This window comes from Acinonyx jubatus, chromosome E3 (genome assembly GCF_027475565.1).
Source record: "Acinonyx jubatus isolate Ajub_Pintada_27869175 chromosome E3, VMU_Ajub_asm_v1.0, whole genome shotgun sequence".
NCBI lineage: Eukaryota > Metazoa > Chordata > Mammalia > Carnivora > Felidae > Acinonyx > Acinonyx jubatus.
The window spans coordinates 32,226,554-32,246,280 of NC_069398.1; the positions used below are offsets into that span (position 1 = coordinate 32,226,554).

Consider the following 19,727-nt stretch of genomic DNA (forward strand, 5'->3'; position numbering starts at 1 on the left):
GCACGCATACCCCTTCCCACCTGCCTGTGGACAAGTCCGCCTCTCGCTTCAGCGGTCGGTGACCCCCTAACCCCGTTGTACACGATGGTCACTGGGGCCCAGGGAGGCAGGAGCGTTGGGCAGTGCCGGCTTTGCTGTCCCCCACTCTCAGCTTCCGGCGGGTGACTGGCCCAGCTCTCTGGGGAGGGGGAGGGGCAGGGGCAGGGGAGGGGGAGGGGGCCCTTGGGCCTTCAGCCAGGCCGCAGGACCCAGGCCACGTGACTACTAGATCGGACGGGAACGGGGGAGGCGGGCTGGGCCTCTGGCGGGTGATGGAGGGAGCGATTCCACGCAGGAATGAGATGAATCCACACGCCCCTCGCTCTCCCCTCCCCCTCCCAGGCATGCTGCCAGCGCCGCCGGAAACGCTGAGGCCTGCTCTTTTTTAAACAAAGTCCCCGCTGCCTCCATTAGCGTATTTTCGACACCAGCAAATTAAAGATGCTGCGAAGGGACCGAGGTTGGGTGGGGGTGGGGGTGGGCTGCTGCCGCTGAGTCCCTGCACCTGTCCGGCATGGATGCCTCTGGCCTGGTGGGCTCTGCGGCCTCTGGGGACCACATGGGCCTCCACCCCCCCCATCTGGGGTGGGAGGCCCCAGCCTGTGTCGATCAACTTGTAGATCCCAAGCCGGAGCCTTGGAGGAGGATAGAGGATGTCCTCCCCTCCCTGGCCCCACGGGGAGGGCTGAGAGCCTGGGGGTCACAGGCTTCCAGTTTTTTCTGCCTGGGGCGCCCCTCCCTCCCACCCTGTGTCCCCTGCGCCCAGCGCACAACATGCGGGAGCAGGGCGGGAGCCTGTCACTGAATCCTGTCCACCCTAGGGCAGCTGCTAACACCCCCACCCCACCCCCCGCCCCCCCACCTTTGCTCTCCTGCCCTGACTCACTCCCTGCTCTCAGAGCCCCCCTGGGAAACAGGAACCCACCCTCAGAAGCCATGGCCTCCATGTGCATTAGAGAAAAATAAGGGAGGGCAGAGAATGCCAGAAAAAAAAGGAAAAACCCTCCACAAAACTCAGAACATGCTCCTCCCCCTTTAGTCTCCACCAGGAGTCTGGGCATTCTCTTCCAGATGCTTTCCTTGGGTGAGAAAGATGAAATTCAGTTCAAAAGAGTGTTTATGGAAAACAGATCCTGTGCTTAGCCCTCGGGAGGCTTCGGGCTGGGGCTGGGGTAGGGGCAGAGAGGCCCCTTCCCCGCATCCACCCTGGGGTCCGGGGGGGTCCGCCAGGGCCGGCAGAGCAGAGCCACCCAAACAAAACAAGAGCACTGTGTTCCCTCTCCCCGTGGGGCCCCAAGTCTGCCATCCAGGTGGGGCAGGGACACTTCCTTCCGGAGGCTCTGACGGGGAGTGCGCTCCAGGCCCCTTCCAGATTCTGGTGCCTCGTCACTCCCGTCCCGGCCTCCACCTACACGTGCCCCTTGTGTGTGTCTTTTCTGTCTCTTATAAGGACGCTCGTCATTGAATTTAGGCTCATCCTCATCCAGGATGGTCTTTACTTGACATCCTTACCTTAACTGTATCTACAGAGATTATTTCCTTTTTTTTTTTTTTTCAACGTTTATTTATTTTTGGGACAGAGAGAGACAGAGCATGAACGGGGGAGGGGCAGAGAGAGAGGGAGACACAGAATCGGAAACAGGCTCCAGGCTCTGAGCCGTCAGCCCAGAGCCCGACGCGGGGCTCGAACTCACGGACGGCGAGATCGTGACCTGGCTGAAGTCGGACGCTTAACCGACTGCGCCACCCAGGCGCCCCCAGAGATTATTTCCAAATAAGGTCTCATCCCAGGGTTCCAGGGGAACCTGTCTTTTGCGGGGGGGACCCCACTTAACCCACTCTACTTACCACCTGCTTGTGATGGCAGGTGACCAGCTGGCCGGGCCGAGAGGCTGCCTGGACACAGGACGTCTAGTGAGAAACGTGGGACAGTCTTGGGCCAATTGGATGCTCCCTCACACTGGCACGGAGTGGAGGTCGGGATGTGAGATTTCCTACAGTAGGTAGGGGGCACCACTTCAGGGGTAAAGGGCTGGGCCCCAGGCACGAGGAGGGGCCCCTGCCTGCCCAGCCCGGCAGCCCTTGCGGGGGACCAGCTGTGGCCACTCACCTGCCGGGGTTGAGGGCACCCCGCACCTCACGTGAACGGGCAGCCAATGGGGCCGTGGGGGCTCGGAGGTGGAGGGTGGGGAGCCCCAGGGAACAGAGTGGGCACATGTCCCTTGTTCCCGTGGGCACAGCGGGGAATGCTCAGGACTTTGGGAACCTCTGCTCAGGGCTAAAAATGCTCCAATTAAAATGGGAAGCTGGCATCGCCCCGGGCCAGGAGCTGGCCTCTTCCTTGGCAAGTTGGATGCTTTTAAATCCCCAGAAGGGATTAGGTCTCCAGGGACAACCCGGTTCCAGGAGGAAAAAGAACCAAATTAAGCTTCGCACGGTGCCCTTTCCAGGCGGCTGGATCCCCGCAGGAGCCGAACCTGCCCCCATCCCCACCCGCGTGGGGCCCACGGAGCAGCGGATCCCGCCCGGCAGGGGCGGGCGACAGACCCGGTGACAGACGTCGACGGGGTCGGCGGATGGCCTGCCGGCGGCCCGGGGTGCTGATGGTACTTGGCAGGGGGTGTTATGGTGCTGTTGGGGTGTCCAGGCGGTGCGCCGTTGTTGACGCGGTCAGGCAAAATGCTGGACATTGTCGGTGCCCACCTAGATCCCCTTAGAGACCACCTCTCCTATTTTTATCTTTTTTGTATGTTTTACAACATTCTGGTGAGATAGGCACCGTGTAAAATTTACTGTTCCGGCCATTTTAAATGGTCAGTTCAGGAGCATTGAGCACGTGCACACCGCTATGCAGCCATCACCACCGTCTGACTCCAGAACTTTCCATGTTCCCACTCTGAGACTCTGTCCCCCACTTCCTACGCCCTCCCTCAGCTCCGGGTAACCTGCATCTGGCTTTCTGACTCTGAGTCCTTTTGACACCTCCGCCTTTCTCCGAGTCCTGCCCTTGGGTCACCCAGGCTGCTTTGTGGGTGTGGCCAGATCCCTGGAGAGCACCCCCGCAGCCCCCGGCCTCGGGGCAGCTGGCTCACCCCAGCTTGGTTTCTCCCACTGTCCCCACGCCAGTACCCCGGGGACGGTCCCTTAGTGATCCGTGCCAAGTCCCAGCACAGAGTAGATGAAACCATCCCTCTCAAACCCTCCGTGGCTTCTGCTGTGCCCCCGGCCAGCTCGGACTTCTGAGCACCGACCCCCAGGTGACAGGCCAGGGGGACTCGGGAGCCCAAATAGCCCCAAGACCGGCCAGTGAGCCTGAGGGTGCCTGAGTGGACGTGAGGTCAGGGACTAGGGGCTGCCCACCTGCCTTGTGACCTCGAGTGGCCTCCCTTCCCTGGGCCTCATTTGGAAAAGGACACGACCTCTTCCTCAAGCCCGACCTGCTCCGGGGGAAGGCTCTGCCCCCTTCCTGGGCAGTGGGTGGCTTGTGGCGAGCCCTCCGGGCAGGGGGCAGGGGGCCATGCTTCCATAGACACCTGCCCCGTGACTGTGTCCTGAGGCTCTTTCCTGTAGACCACAGCCCTGGGCACGTGGCTCATACCCCCGCTGCCCCACCCCCACCGCGGGTCACAATAGGCACTTGACATGTGTTTGCTGAGTGTGGGACTGACCCCAGAATGTCCTTTACCCCCAGGCTGTCCCCCTTCTTGTCCTCACTTACAGTGGACACTGAGGCCCCGAGATGAACCTACCACAGCCCATCCACGCAAGACCTCTGTGGCCGTGGCCTCTGTACACCCCGCTCTTTACACACAGAGCCTTGGGCCCCAGGGTGGAGCTGAGGGTGGAATTTCAGGCACAAGAGGGCAGCTGAAAGGCATTTTTAGGGGGAGGAAGAGGAGGAGGAGGAGGAGGGGGAAGAGGGGGAGGAGAGGAGGAGGAGGAGAGGGAGGGGGAGGAGGAGGGGGGAGGAGGGAGGAGGGGGAGGGGAGGAGGAGGGGGAGGGGAGGAGGAGGGAGGAGGAGGGGGGAGGAGGAAGAGGAGGAGGAGGGGAGGAGGGGGGAGGAGGAGGAGAGGGAGGAGGAGGGTGGAGGAGGAGGGAAGAGGAGGGAGGAGGAGGAGGGGGAGGAGAGGAGGAGGAGGGGGCAGGGAGGAGGGGGAGGAGAGGGAGGAGGAGAGGGAGGAGGAGGGGGAGGAGGAGGGAAGAGGAGAGAGGAGGAGGAGGGGGAGGAGGGGGGAAGAGGGGGAGGAGAGGAGGAGGGGGGAGGAGAGGAGGAGAGGAGGAGGAGGGGAGGAGGAGAGAGGAGGAGGAGGGGGAGGGGAGGGGGAGGGGGAGGAAGAGGAGGAGGGGGAGGAAGAGGAGGAGGAGGGGGAGGGGAGGAGGAGGGAGGAGCGGGAGGAGGAGGAGGCATCCTCCAGCATGCCCTGGAGCTGGAGGCTCCACGTGGAGGTAGGCTGAGAGGAGCAGGTGGGCCTGGCTCCACAGCAGATGAAATAAAGGCCAAGCCCAGAGCAGGCCCAGAGGTGGGCAACTTGCACACAGGGCCCCTGGCTCCCACCGGGGCCCTGCTGGGGGCTCTCTCTCCCAGGGGCAGCAGCCCCCGCGAGGTGGAGAGACCCTCGAGGGTTGTCAGCGCTGTGGCTGGCTTTCTCTCCACGCCTTGGCAGGTCAGCCCGGAGAGAATTCCCCCAGCCAGGGGGTGGGTACACGGGGTCCGGTGCGGCCCGTACTGGCGACCGTCCCCCCATTTCCAGTGTCATCCCACACGGGGCCCCCGTAGCTGTTCTGGCTGCCGTTGCCGTCTAAGAAATCGGTACAACACGTAGCCGCTTAGAACCAGCTTAGTGTAGCTCGGGATTTTGCGGGTGGGGAAATCAGGAAGATGCCCAGCACGGTTCCCACCTGCGGTCCTTACGTGGGAACAGATGACCCCAGACTCTGCGGTCATCTGGGAGCACGGCGGGCCTGGGTGCGGGGAGGCTGGTGGGGCCGGCAGGTGACGCTCCGGGGTGGGGACGCTCAGCCAGGGCTGTGGGCTGGGGCACCTCCGTGTGTGGCCTGCTTGTGTGGCCCGGGCTTCCTTGCACACGGTGGCCCTCGGCTACTTGGATTCCTCACTTGGTGGCCTGTCCCCGAGGGTGCCAGGAACTGGCTGGAGGTTGGGCTGTGTGGCCTTCCACAACCAAGCCCCCGATATCATATGCAGTCGTTCAGCCCTAGGCTTTTGGTCAAAGTGGTCACAAGCCTGCCTGGGTTTGGAGGGAGGGGACTCAGGGCGCCCCTCTTTCTTTTAATGTCTACTTATGAAAAAATTTTTTTTCTTCTTTCTTTTTTTTTTTTTTTTTGACATTTTTAATTTTTTAAATTTACATCCAAGTTAGTTAGCATCTGGTGCAACAATGATTTCAGGGGTAGATTCCTTAGTGCCCCTTCCCCATTTAGCCCATCCCCCCTCCCACAACCCCTCCAGGAACCCTCAGTTTGTTCTCCATATTTAAGAGTCTCTTCTGTTTTGTCCCCCTCCCTAGTTTTATATTATTTTTGTTTCCCTTCCCTTATGTTCATCTGTTCTGTGTCTTGAAGTCCTCATATGAGTGAAGTCATATGATTTTGTCTTTCTCTGACTGACTGATTTCACTTAGCATGATACCCTCCGGTTCCATCCACATAGTCGCAGATGGCAAGATTTCATTCTTTTTGATGGCCGAGTAATACTCCATTGTATATATACACCAGATCTTCTTTATCCATTCATCCATCGATGGACATTTGGGCTCTTTCCATCCTTTGGCTATTGTTGATAGTGCTGCTATAAACATCGGGGTGCATGTGCCCCTTCAAAACAGCACACTTGTATCCCGTGGATAAATGCCTAGCAGTGCCATTGCTGGGTCGTAGGGTAGTTCTATTCTTAGTTTTTTTGAGGAACCTCCATACTGTTCTCCAGAGTGGCTGCACCAGCTTGCATTCCCACCAGCAGTGCAAAAGAGATCCTCTCTCCCCGCATCCTCACCAACATCTGTTGTTGCCGGAGTTGTTAACTTTAGCCATTCTGACAGGTGTGAGGTGGTATCTCCTTGTGGTCTTGATTTGTATTTCCCTGATGATGAGTGATGTTGAGCATTTTTTCACGTGTCGGTTGGCCATCTGGATGTCTTCTTTGGAGAAGGGTCTATTCATGTCTTTTGCCCATTTCTTCACTGGATTATTTTTGTTATTTGGGTGTTGAGTTTGAGAGGCTCTTTATAGATTTTGGATACTAACCCTTTATCGGCTCTGTCGTTTGCAAATATCTTCTCTCACTCCGTTGGTTTAGTTTTGCTGATTGTTTCCTTCGCTGTGCAGAAGACTTTTATTTTGATGAGGTCCCAATAGTTCATCTTTGCTTTTGTTTCCCTTGTCTCCGGAGACGTGTTGAGTAAGAAGCTGCTGCGGCCAAGGTCATAGAGGTTTTTGCCTGCTTTCTCCTCGAGGGTTCTGATGGCTTCCTGTCTTACATTGAGGTCTTTCATCCATTTTGAGTTTATTTTTTTTCAACGTTTATGTATTTTTGGGACAGAGAGAGACAGAGCATGAACGGGGGAGGGGCAGAGAGAGAGGGAGACACAGAATCGGAAACAGGCTCCAGGCTCTGAGCCATCAGCCCAGAGCCCGACGCGGGGCTCGAACTCCTGGACCGCGAGATCGTGACCTGGCTGAAGTCGGACGCTTAACCGACTGCGCCACCCAGGCGCCCCATTTTGAGTTTATTTTTGTGTCTGCTGTAAGAAAGTGGTCCAGGTTCATTCTTCTGCGTGTCGCTGTCCAGTTTTCCCAGCACCACTTGCTGAAGAGACTGTCTTTCTTCCATTGGATATTCTTTCCTGCTTTGTCAGGATGAGTTGGCCATACGTTTGTGGGTCCATTCCTGGGCTCTCTATTCTGTTCCATTGATCTCAGTGTCTGTTTTTGTGCCAGTACCATACTGTCTTGATGACTACAGCTTTGTAGTACCACTTGAAGTCCGTAGAAAATGTTTTTTAAACGTTTCTCTATTTTTGAGGGGCAGAGAGAGAAAGAGTGTGAGTGGGGGGGGGGGGAGCAGAGAGCGCGGGAGACACAGAACCTGAAGCCGGCTCCAGGCTCTGAGCTGTCAGCACAGAGCGCGACGCAGGGCTCGAACCCATGAACCCTGAGATCATGACCTGAGCCCAAGTTGGACGCTTAACCGACTGAGCCACCCAGGTGCCCCTAGAGTGCCCTTCTTGATGGGGACGTGCAGAGAAGGTGCAGGCCTGTTTGGGAGCTGTCAGTGGCCGGAAAGAACTGTCCGCTGGCCGTCTGCACTGGCCTCACGTTCTTCGATTGGCTGGGTCCCTGCTTACCTTCCCGGCCAGGCTCCAAGCTCCTCCCGGTGGATGGTCCAGTGGATGAAGAGGAACAGCGGGGGAATGTGTAAGCCAGGAAGAACACTGACAGGTCGCAGAAGCTGGTCCAGCCGGAATGGGGTGCTGTATTAGCTCCCTAGGGGTGCCCTACACATCACCACACAGTGAGGGGCTCAGAAATCTATTTTCTCTTAATTCCGGAAGCCAGAAGTCCTCGATGACATGCTCCCTCTGGAGGCCCCGGGGGAGAACCCCTCCCGTGCCTTGTCTCCACGTTCCTTGGCAGGCACTGCCACCCTGATGTCTGTCTCTGTGGTCACACAGCCTCCTTCCTCGGTGTGGGCAGCTGTGTCCAAAGCTCCCAGTTCTGATACGAGTAGCAGTCGCTGGATTAGGGCCCACTCTAAAAATCCAGTGGGGGAAAAAGAGAATAACGTAGAGTAGAATAGAATCGAATAGGAGAGAAACCCAGTGTGACCGCGTTGGAACTACATTTTAGTTCGAATCGTCTTAATGGCATCTACAAAGACCCTATTTCCAAGTAAGGTCCTACTCTGAGGTCCTGCAGGCGTGAATTTTGGGGAGACACTACTCAACCCAGGAGGGATCTGAGTTGCTCTCCGCCTCGTGGTCCCAGGAAGACGACCCATCTGGTTCCCAACTGTAGGATTTTCCCCCTCCCTTCCTCCCTTCCTTCCTTCCTTGTCTCTCTCTCAAAAATAAACACTAAAAAAAAAAAAAAAAAAAAAAAAAAAAAAAAAAAAGAAATTCTTTCCAGCTGCATCCCATGTTTTACTTTTCTGTTGCTACATAAAAAACCACCCCGGTACTGGTGGCTCAGGACAATGACAGTCATTTATTTTGCTTGTGAATCTGCGACCTGGGCGGATCTCGGCAAGGACCCCTCACCTGCTCTGCGTGGCATCCGCCGGGGGGCTCGTGTGCAGGCCGATCATGCGTGTAGATGTGGGCTCACGGCTGGGGGTCCCCATCCACACGGGCTCCTCCACGGCATGGCAGCTAGCTTCCAGGAGCATCACCCCAAGACCCCGAGAGACCAAAACCAGAAGACGCCAGTTTGGAAAGGCCCGGCTCAGACCTTTGGTGATTCTGTCCCATTCTGTCGAGCAGTCATGGAGGGGAGGGGTGGATACCCCACCTTTCTTTTCTCTTTAAGAGGGCTGCTGAACATCCTTGGGTTTTTTTTTTTTTTATGTTTATTTTTGAGAGAGAGAAAGAGAGACAGAGCACAAGACGGGGAGGGGCAGAGAGAGAGAGGAAGACACAGAATCCGAAGCAGGCTCCAGGCTGAGTCATCAGCACAGAGCCCGACGCAGGGCTCGAACTCATGAACCGTGAGGTCATGACCTGAGCCGAAGTCAGACGCTCAACAGACTGAGCCACCCAGGCGCCCTGGAAACCCCGCCTTTCAACAGGAGGGTGTCAAAGGTTCTCGGGGACATGTTCTCACATCACCACCCCCAGGAGGCCAGAGGAGCTGAAGCTGGCACTTCTGTTTCCATTTCTCATTTCCTTCGGCACCCCTGCCCCTTCCTTAGGCCTCAGAGAGCGCCCTGGCGTGTCACATCGGCCAGGCGAGGGTGACAACACATGTGGAAAGCGACATGGATGGTTCTGTGTGCCAAACACTCACGTCAATACCCATTTTCAAATGGGAAGACTGAGGCCGATATGTTCCTGGGGGAAAGGGACGGAGGTGGGATTTTTTCCATGGTCATCCGCTTGTATCCCTGTCCCCAGTCCTTAGTGACTTTGGGGACTATGAGCCATTCAGGCCCCTGCTGCCTGCATCCAGGCTTGGCTTCTAGACACCGGAACCTCTGTTGCCTGATGCTTGGGGGCGGCCTCCCATTGACGGTGAATCGAACTGACACATAATTTGTACCTTGCGTACAAAGATGCGGTCATTGCCAGAAGAGAACCAAAACCAGCCATGAATAATTCCTGTGCTTTCAACAAAAACACCAATAAAATACAAGTTTGAATAAGTACTACTCAACCTACCCGGGCGTGAAGGGGAAAAGAGACACCTAAACTCATCCAGGCTGGGCTCCTGTGGGCGGAGGTGCTGGGGCCTTGCTCCTTGTGGAGGTTGATGGGTCTTGGCTCATAAGTGGGAGGCCAGTCACCTGGGATGGGGGGACCTTGCCTGGCTCTCCCCCTCCCCCGGGCCCAGCACGACACCTGGGAGCCAGGCAGGCCCTGCTGAGAAGTCTCTAGACCTCAACACAGGCTATTCTTTGGGCCTGGGATGTCTGTCTCTGCCTTCTCCGCCTAGCGAACTTCTATTCATCCTTGAAAACCCTACCCACATTGCATCACTTCATGTGTTCATTGGGTGGACGTTCGCTGAGCTCTGCTGGGTTGAACGTGGGGGGGAGAATGATAACAAGGCAGGGGGCCTCCGGTGTGGGCTGTGTTGTGGACTGAATGTGTCCCCCGAAGTTCATCTGTTGGGATCCTAACCCCCAATGTGATGATATTGGGAGGGGAGGCTTTGGGGAGGTGATTCATTCCTGAAGGCGGAGCCCTCAGGAGTGGGATTAGTGTCCTCAAAAAAGAGGCCCCAGAGAGGCCTCTTGTCCCTTCGGCCGTGTGACCACACAGAAAACAGCCGTCTGTGAACCATGAAGCTGATTCTCCCCAAACACTGAGTCTGCTGAGGCCTTGATCTTGGACTTTCAGCCTCCAGAGCTGTGAGAGATACATGCCTGGTTGCTTGAGTGCTCGGCCTTTGTCACAGCAGCCCGAGCAGACTGACACGGGCCTCTAGGCTCCGAGGGGTGACTGACGAGTAGGAGACAGTTGTAAGAGGGGGGAAGGGGTCCCTGGGAGGAAACAGCGCGGTCAGAAGGATCCGGGTTCGGGGTGCCTGGGTGGCTCAGTCGGTTGAGCGTCCAACTTCGGCTCAGGTCATGATCTCAGGGTTCGTGGCTTTGAGCCCCGCATCGGGCTCTGTGCTGACAGCTCGGAGCCTGGAGCCTGCTTCGGATTCTGTGCCTCCCTCTCTCTTTGCCCCTCCCCACTTACGCTCTGTCTCTCTCTCTCTCTCTCAAAAATAAATAAACATTAAAAAAAAAAAAAAGACCCTTCTCATCACTGTTTCGCCACATAACCTCGGACAAGTCACCTCTACCTCCTGGGCCTCCGTGTCTGTGTCACAACAAGACCCTCCCGGTCTTGTTGCCCAGCTACCTCGTGGGCAACGGGGGCCCAGCTCTGCTCTGCCAGGGCCCTTGCAGAGTGTGGGACACTCAGGAGGAGGGTTTCTCCTCCTGGCTGAGGGTTGCCTGGGCCCCCCGTGCCTCGCTCGGGGGGCCCCTGGAGTCACGGCAGCTCTGGGTTGCAACCCCTCAGGTCAGGGCACCCGGAAGGGAATGTGTGCCGAGGGGATGGGGTGGTTTGCCAGCGCTGCCCCTCCAGCACGAGCCCCAGTCTCCCCCTCTGCCTCCTGGGGCGCTGGAGGACCCCCCTCCTTCTGAGGGAGCGGCCCCCCTTGTGTCCTGGTGATGGGATGGGGCAGGGGGCCAAGGGCCCAAGGTCGGTGCTGCCGGCTGAATCGTGTGCCCCGTGAAGACATCTGGAAGTGCTGACCTCTGGCAGCTCAGGATGTGGCCTTATTTGGAAATAGGGTCATTGCAGGTGTAATCAGTTAGATGCGGTCCCACTGGAGCACGGCAGGCCTTTAATCAAATATGACTTGTGTCCTTATAAGAGGAGAACGCCACGTGAAGGCAGACCCAGAGGGAAGGCAGCCGTGTGACCGTGGCAGCAGTGGCTGGGGGGACCCGGACTCACGCCCAGGAGGGCCGAGGGGCGCCGGTCTCCCCCAGACGCGGAAGAGAGGCTTGGGGCAGACTGTCCACCACAGCCCCCAAGAAAGAATCAACCTTGTTGACACCTTGATTTTGAACTCCTGAGCCGTAAGAGGATAAGCGTCTGGTGTCGTCTAAAGCCACCCAGTGAGTAGCTATTGGTCGTGACAGCGACAGGAGAGCCGTGCAGCTGGCTTCGGTCCTGTCCTGCTCAAGAAGCATCGGGGCAGTGGCTTGGGGACTGGGCTGGCCACAGCCCAGCTGTGAAGCCATCCTTTCCTGAGCACCTGCTCGGTGCCCAGCCATCACCAGCCTCCGGAGGGAGTGAGGTGGCGGTCACCCAGCCGCATGGGCTCCCAGGCCCCCTTGGCTATCAGAACACCTGCCGGTGTTCAGAAAGATGAGGGCATCGGTCACCATCTGCACACTCAGCATAGGCATGCACCCGCCCTCCCCCTCTGATCCCGGGAAAGGAGTACGTTAGCCCCATTTCACAGACAGGCAAACTGAGGCTCAGAGAGGGAAGCGGCTTTGCCAACATCGCAAATGGGTGGCTGGCTCCACAGTCCAGACCGTTTTCTTCTGTGGTCATTCAAGCACCCACCAAGGAGGGCGGCCGGGCGGCGGTGGGGGGTAATAGAACTGAGTCCCAGTCCCAGCTCAGCCCCCCCCCCCGCACGTGACCTGGGCGGTCACGGAGCTCCCAGGTCTCGCTCACGCAGCTCTGAGGAGGCTCCTTTCTGCTCACACGTGTCGGCAGTGGATGCTGGCTGTGGGCGTGCCCTGAGCAGAGCCTTCTGTCCCCTGGAGAGACTACGGGGGGGGGGTGGGGGTGGGGGGGTGGGGCTCAGCATGTGGGTGGAGCTTCCTAAGTGCGTGGTGGCCTCGGGCAGTCCAGCTTCTCACCTGCTGGCTCAGGGTTCCACGCGAGCCTGGTGTCTCCTCTTCTGACCTCGCTTGGAAGCCACGTGGTGTCACTTGCGCGCATCTTGTTAGAGGACCACGCACCTGGAATGGGAGGAATGTCAGGGTCGCGCTGGAGCAGGGAGACTCTGCGTGGCCATTGTCAGGGGTTATAGCGTGTCAGAACGGCCACTCGGGAAGGCTGGGCCCCGTGTCCCATAGTGTGGTATTTGATCATCCGGAACTGGAACGGTGGCCCAGTGCGGGCAGGGTGTCGAGTGCCACAGAGGGGTCAACAGGCAAACTGAGGCTGAGACAGGGAAGTGACTTTGCAAATGTCACTCGTCAAGTAGGCGGCAGAGTCGGAACTTGAACCCAGGAGAGGGGGAGGGGAAGGGGAGGAGAAGGAGCACGAGGTCGGTGGCCGTTGCGTTGCGAGCGCTGGGGCGACCTTCCGTGACGGTCTGCCTCCGGAGCCAGGCCTCGGGATAAATCTGTGCATCGGCCATCCCTCAGGTCTGATTCGTCCTTGCCCCTGGAGGAGAGCTCGATGGGTAGAGGGCGCACTACAGTCTGCGTTCTGCCCGGCTCTAGTCCTATTTCTATCAACTCTCACCACATCCCTTTGGGGAACTGCCTCTTTCTTGCTGCAGATCTGAGGTTGGCCATATCCCACCCCACAGACAAAGCCGGTGCTCCAAGGAGAGAGTAAGGCCAATGGCAAGGGAAGGAAAATGGAGGCGTTGGGGGAGAGTGAGGGGAGAGGCAGGGAGGGAGAAAGGGGGGGCGCCTGGTCCATCCGTGCCTGCCGCTGTTCTATTTCTGGCCTTTCTAGCTGTGGACCCCAGTATTTTATTTAAGATGGTCGGATACTGGGCACCTGGGGGTTCAGTTGTTAAGCATCTGTCTGGCTTGGGCTCAGGTCATGATCTCAGGGTCTGTGAGTTCGAGCCCCGCGTCGGGCTCTGTGCTGACAGCTCAGACCCTGGAGCCTGCTTCGGATTCTGTGTCTCCCTCTCTCTCTGCCCCTCTCCCCACTCACACTCTGTCTCTCTCCCTCTCTCAAAAAAGAAATAAACATCAAAAAAAAAAAAAAAAAAAGGCTGGGTACCAAGTACTTACATCTGTTTCCTTCTCTAGACGGAGACCCTATCTGGTCTGGCCCCTGTGCTGCTCCGGGGCCCCCTGTTCCTCCTTGTCCTGTGCTCGCCACGCTTAACGGATCTTTGCTGACTAACTGTCCCACTCCCTGGACTGTGAGCTCCCTGAGGGCAGGACTCTGGGCCGCCCTGTTTCCCACTTGACCGGGTGAGTACTTGTTAAACAAACTGGAGTGTGTGGCCCCAGGAAAACATTAACCACTAGAAGTGCAGGGGCTGCCTGGGACAATCAGAGCACAATCTCCTTGAGGCTGGCAAACCAGGGACCAGCGGGCGGCCTACCAGAGTGTTTCATTTTGGTCAGCACAGTGTTAAAAATAGTGCCAAGGACAGAAACAAAGCAAACAACGATTAAAAACATTTGAAACGGGGGTGGGGGCGGGGGTGGCGCCTGGGTGGCTCAGTCGGTTGAGCATATGACTTCCCCTCAGGTCAGGATCTCGAGGTTCCTGAGTTCAAACCCTGCGTCGGGCTCTGTGCTGACAGCATGGAGCCTGCTTGGGACTCTCTCCCCCCCCCCCCCCCCGCTCCTCCCCCGCTCGTGCTCTTTCTCAAAATTAATAAACTTTAAAAAACAAAACAAAACATTAAAAACAGGCAAACTTGCACGGACATTCCTCTGAAGATCTACAAATGGCTAATGAGCGCACAAAACGATGCTCACCACCCGTAATCATTAGGGAAATGCAAATCCAAACCACAGTGAGATACCACTGCACACCCGTTAGGATGGCGAGTTAAAAACCAAAAACACAACCTGCATATACGACGACCAGCGCTGGCGAGGACGCGAAGAACTCGGAACCCTGTGCGTTGTCGGTGGGAACGTAAGACGGTGCGTTTGCTATGGAAAACGGTACGGAGGTTCCTCCAAATAGCAAACATAAACATACCACATGATCCGTAATTCCTTTTCTGGGTTTACACCCCAAAGAACTAGAAGCGGGGACTCGAAGAGAAATTTGTTTGCAGCAGCACTGTTCGCAGGAGCCAAAAGGTGGAACCCACGTGTCCATCCGCAGATGAACGGATACACAAAATGTGGTCCTAGCCGTACAATGGGGATATTATTCGGCCTTAAAAAGGAAGGCAGTTCTGGCACCTGCTTAACACGGACGAACCTCGAAGACATTATACTAAGTGAAATAAGCCAGACGCACAGGGACAAATACCGTAGGATTCCGCTTACGTGGGGCATTCAGGGGAGTCAAGTTCACAGAGACACAAAGCCGGAGGGTGGGTGCCAGGGGGGCTGGGGGAGGGGGTGGGAACTGCTTCATGGGGGATGGAGTTTCGGTTTGAGATGAAAAAGTTGCGGCGATGGATGGTGGCGGCGGCTGCAGAGACTGGGAATGGACTTAATGCCACCGAGCTCTGCACTCATAAATCGTTAAGGTGGCAAACTTCATGTCATGTATATTTAACCACAAGTTTTGTGTATTTATTAGTTTGAGAGAGAGAAAGACAGAGTAGGAGTGAGGGGGCAGAGAGAGAGGGAGATACAGACTCCAAAGCGGGCTCCAGGCTCTGAGCTGTCAGCACAGAACCTGAGGCGGGGCTTGAACTCAGGAACTGCAAGCTTATGACCTGAGCCAACGTTGGACGCCTAACCAACGGAGCCACCCAGGCGCCCCCAAAATAAAATCTTAAGAAAAAAAGTTAATAGATAGGGAGATGTCCCGTTCCAGCTTTGGTGGACATCACCTGTGCTCACCCGTCTTTGGTTTTCCTCTCCTTCCTGGGCACGGGGGACGGTGGTGGGGAGCCACCTTCCAGCACCATTGAGTTGGGTGTGGTCACGTGGGTGGGAAGCAGCGTGTAACATTTCTGGGCTCTGGCAATAAAACCCCAGTGCGGTGACCCTCCCTTCCCTGTGATTGTCTCAGATCGAGGTGAATTGAATCTAAGTGCTTGGGGGCCACATGGAGGTCAGCTGCCCTGGAGCATCCCTTAGGCTCAGAGCAAACAACCCGTCAGGGAGAATAGATTTGTATGCGTTGGGCTCAGCCTTTGAGATGGTGGGGATTTTTGTCACTGCGGGATAACCTACCTCGTTCTAACGGACACACCGGCTTGCCCTGAACCGCGGAAGATCTGGTACCCTTGGGGACCACTGGCCGGGACTGTGACAGATTGCCCTCTCTAGATGCTTTCTGACTTTTGCTCATTTCTTTCCTGCCTGACTCCTGTGGGCACTTAAACGTGGGATGGTGTATAAGTGCGCTGGGGCCGCCGCGACAAAGGACCACAACGTGGGTGGCTGAAACAACTGAAATTCACCGTCTCTCAGTCCTGGAGGCCAGAAGCCCAAGGTCAAGGTGTGGGCAGAGTGGCTTCCTTTAGGGACTGTGAGGGCGTCTGGTTCAGGCCTCTCCCTTCGTCTCACGGATGGCCAGCCGTCTCTTGTCTTTTTAGCCTTCCCTCTGTATCTGTCTGTGACTCCTTTATATAAGGGCCCGGGGAATACTGGATTAGGGGCCCACCCTCCTCTAGGATGACCTCACCTTAACCACTTATATCTGCAAGGACACTGTTTCCAAACAAGGTCACGCTTTGAGGTACTGGGGCTAGGACCCGAACATAGGAATTTGGGGGGTAATCAACCCACAGCAGATGGCCCCCAACAGGAGGGCTGGATAGAGCCGGGCCAGGTGAGCAGGGCTGGAAAGGGGAGTGTGAGGGAGCACCAGGAACTTCCGGCAGAAGGAACTGAGTGAGCAGGCCTTTCTGGCAGGGGTGGCTCTAGAAGATTCTTAAGAGACTCCCTGTGGCCACAGAAGGTGTGGGAGTGCACGCGTGTGTGTTGGGTGCTGCCTCCTACTCATCTCCAGGGTGGAGACAGGCCAAGACACGCGGAGAAAGTGGAGAGAGGCAGGAAGGGGGCACCTGTCAAGTTTGATCTTCAGGGTTTGTTTTCTACTTTATGCTGACTCTAGAAATGGATCCACATGGGGGGTGGGGGCGAGAGAAAGGCAGAGAGGAGAGGGAAGCTTTCAAAGCTGTAGCCATGGGAAATGTTTTTATTTTCTGCTTGAAAGAAAATGCCAAAGAAGAATAAAAAAAAAAAAAAGGGAGGAGGGAGGTGAAGAGAGACCCAGTGTGTGTGTGTGTGTGTGTGTGTGTGTGTGTACGCAAGTGCATGTAAAAAAAAAACAGAGATAGAGGTCCTGGGAGCCACTCCCAGGAGACCTGGGAAGAAGGTGCTGCTGTCCCCTCCCTGGAGATGCCACCAAGGGTCATGGAGCACCAGTGAGGAGCACGGAAGGCCGAGAGCTGGGCAGAAACCTGTTTGGCTTGCTTGTTGCTACCCAGACTGGGTGACCTTAGGAAGATCACCCCATATCTCTGGGTTGCAGGGACCCTTTGGACTAGTGTGTCTCTGACCCGGGCACAGACGCAGAGGACAGATGGCGTGTGCAAGCAGCAGCAAGAACACCTATTGGAGCACTCAGAGATTGGGGGTGTGTATGTGTGTGTCAGAAACCAGAAGACTCCAAGGGAGATGGGAATGATTCTCCAGGTGTGTCCTGAGCCAGAACCTACAGCAGGTATGGGGCACCCACGGCCGGCTGGCTCTCCTGAACTCCCGACCCGGCCCCCTCCAACCCTGGAATGTGGAATGTGCTCCCTACCCCAGGTCAAAAGGACTCCTGCCGACCTCTGACCTCTGTCGCCCGCCCCTGGGGGATTGATGAGGAAGGGCTGTAAAGGGGGCAGCAGGATGGCTTAGCGTGGTTCCCTTGGTTCTCTGTTCTCGTAGCTGGTCAGTCAGGCCTGGGGGCCCCCATTTGTATCCCATCTCCTTGCCTGGCTTAGATGGCTGCCACTTCTTAGCCGTGGAAGCTCGTCCCTACTCCTTGGGGTTCTCATCTGTTAAATGGGCACTACGGTACCAAAGTCAGAGGGGCTGTCAAAGCTGGCATGACGCAGGGGCCAGTTTGCATCAAAAGAAATCTCCAAATTGGAAAAGAAGCAAACTGGGAGTTTTCTGCCACGGAAGGGGATGGGCGGGCCTGGGTCTGCAGGGGCAGAGCGGGTCAGGGTAGCAGGAGGGGACAGAGGTACCTCTGGGGTCAGGGCTGCGGTGGAAATTTGCTCCTGAGATGTGGACGCACACAGGCCTGCCGCGGAGGTGCCCGGGGTGGGCTTCAGAGGCCCCAACACAGCTGGAGACTGGCAACCGAAGTGAACCCCTAAAGACCAGGCAGGAGGCAGCCCCCCCCCCAGGGCTCTGACTCCCCTCCACACGCGCTGCCAAGCCCTCCATTAGTCACCCTGGCACTGACATACATAAATCCATTAGTCACACCCGCACAAACTTGCCTGCAGACTACACCCAGGCACACCCAGACAAAGGAGGCCCCCAAAGATGCCTTGTTCATCCTAGAACAGTGCCTAAAACAGTGTGGGCACCCACGCAATTAATGGGCAGGCGGTCAGCCTCCCCCAAAGCAACCAGCACCCACAATAACCCCTGCCAACCAGGCGCTTCCAGCCCCCCCAGATAACCACCGCCCCCCAATTCCAAACCTTCCCCCTACCCTCTGAGCACACAAGTACCACAATAACCGCCCACAAATGCCCTTGGCCATCCCTCTTCCGCCTCTCTCTGGAGTGGGGGGGGGGGGGGCGCGGCTGGCCCCGCGGCCCTCTCCCCACCGCTGTCCTCGGAGGGGTCTGAGCAGGAAAACCACTCCCCAAGGTCAGCAGAGCTCTTCAGCAGGCGGCCCCGGGAGCTGATTTATTGGCGGTTTATTTCGAGAAACGCTATCGCTCTCGGATTCCGGAGGGGGGAAAAAACACGCTCGTGGTGGACTTTAACCTTGGGCTGAAACCGCAGCGCTTTGTTTTCGGAGACGCTTCCTGGGGCGCCGCGGCGGGGGCCGGGGCCGAGGCGGGGAGGCACGGCCGGAATGCGGCTGGGCAGCCTCATCCGCTCCCGGGCGGCGGGGCGAGCGCTCGCATTCCTCTGGGCCCTGCCGAAGCCCTCGCGATCCTTCCGAATGTGCTTCTAGAAATTCTAGGAAGGAGCGAAGCTCCCACAGTACGATCGTTTCGGGCCGAGGTTTCCAAACCTTCCACCTCCGGCATCTGCCCCGGGGCCGTTGCAGTTGTGTCACTGGCACGGTGAGGGGGAGGTGCCTACGAGGGGGTGAAGGTCTCCCCCTTTCTCGGCTGTCCCCACCGAAGTCCCGAGCAAAGAGCAAAGACCATTTGGAGGTGATTGTCCCCGATCTGGCGCGCGGCCTGCTCTGCTCGGCTGATGCGAGGTACCCGCCAGAAGGCTTGTTCCCCGCCCCTCTGGCAAAGAGACAAACAATGCTGGTGACATTAAGAGTTATTATCGTAAATTCACCTTCTCTGGGTCTGCCCTCCAGGTGCTCCGTGACTGCTCAGGTAGAAAGACCACCACCCCTACCAGGCTGCCACCAGCGCTCCACCAATTCCTGCTTTCCCGGTGGTTCGGCTATAAACGCCAAAGCTGGTGGCGGATAGGGGTGCCGACTGGGAGGCGAAAAGTCCAGGGTATCCCTGGCATAAAGGGAGAAATGGGCTGGCGCGGGGTGGGGAGGTACACGAGCCCCCCTCCGGGCCCGGCTACCGCAGACACCCTGCTTGGTCCTCATCCCGCATGCACACACACACACACACACACACAAGCCCACCTCCCCTATATCGTGCGCCTGCAGAGGACTCTTGAGGGCAGAACGATGGCGTGGGATTAAAGCAGGGTCTTCGGAGAGGAGCAGCTGGCTGAGATCTGAAAAGGCACTCTGATCCCAACCCTGGCGTCACCCCTTAACGGTGCGGGAGTTGGGCTCAAGCAGGTGGCCGTGTGCCCATTCCAGCCTCAACGAACCTTCCTAGGAGTAAGTGCCTGGCCCCGGTACCCCCAGGCGGAGATCCAGTGAGGCCCGGGCAGCCTCAGGGTCCAGCAACCGCGGGGATGGAAGGCGGTGGCACAGAAGGGAGCGAGGCTGTTCCCTCTCTTTGGCGAATGGGGACGCTCCGGCCTTGACTCCCCGCGCCGCTCCAGGGAACCCCAGGCCATGGCGGGGAAAGCAGGGCGCCCAGTGCAGCCCGGGATGCCAGGGCGGCCAGGAGCAGCGGCGTGTGAGCCACGGGAAGGAGGTCCCGCATGAAGATTTATGGCCGTATCCGGCCCCCTGTGCACCGAGCACGTCTCCGACCTCTCCGAGACAAACAGTGGAATGGAAGACCCGACCCGGGCCGGGGAAAGCGGCCAGGGCCGGAGGCGGAGCCGAGACGAGCCGGGATCCTCCAGGCCGAGCCTGCTGCTTCAGCCCTGGCTCTGCCCACCCAGCGCTCTTGTCCCTGCCGCGTTCGGGCTTGGGCGCCGCGTCCTTGGTCTTCCTGGAGGGTCGGGACCCCTCTTGGCTGGGCTGGCTGAACCTCGGCTCGG

At 57.7% G+C, this 19,727-nt stretch overlaps 1 protein-coding gene and 1 long non-coding RNA gene across 3 annotated transcripts in view; one reads left to right on the top strand and one right to left on the bottom strand.

The window, feature by feature from the left end:
• Positions 1-16,797, top strand: part of FBXL18 (F-box and leucine rich repeat protein 18) — a 79,366-nt gene extending 62,569 nt beyond the window's left edge. Inside the window, exons 5-6 of one of the 2 annotated variants that reach the window (XR_003414945.2) lie at positions 13,284-13,451; positions 16,660-16,797. Coding sequence is in view for 1 of the 2 variants with exons in the window: in XM_027042302.2 (XP_026898103.2) it covers positions 13,284-13,362 (79 nt within the window). In the remaining variant the exon portion in view is untranslated. Of the gene's footprint in view, positions 1-13,283; positions 13,668-16,659 lie in introns of those variants that run through there. The other variant, XM_027042302.2, reaches the window with a different exon arrangement.
• On the bottom strand, positions 6,778-16,666 carry LOC113594553 (uncharacterized). Its single transcript, XR_008294611.1, has 3 exons — positions 15,018-16,666; positions 12,147-12,248; positions 6,778-7,807 (listed from the first exon to the last, which is right to left on the bottom strand). It is a non-coding gene; the product is annotated as an uncharacterized LOC113594553 (long non-coding RNA).
• Positions 16,798-19,727: the final 2,930 nt, after the last annotated feature.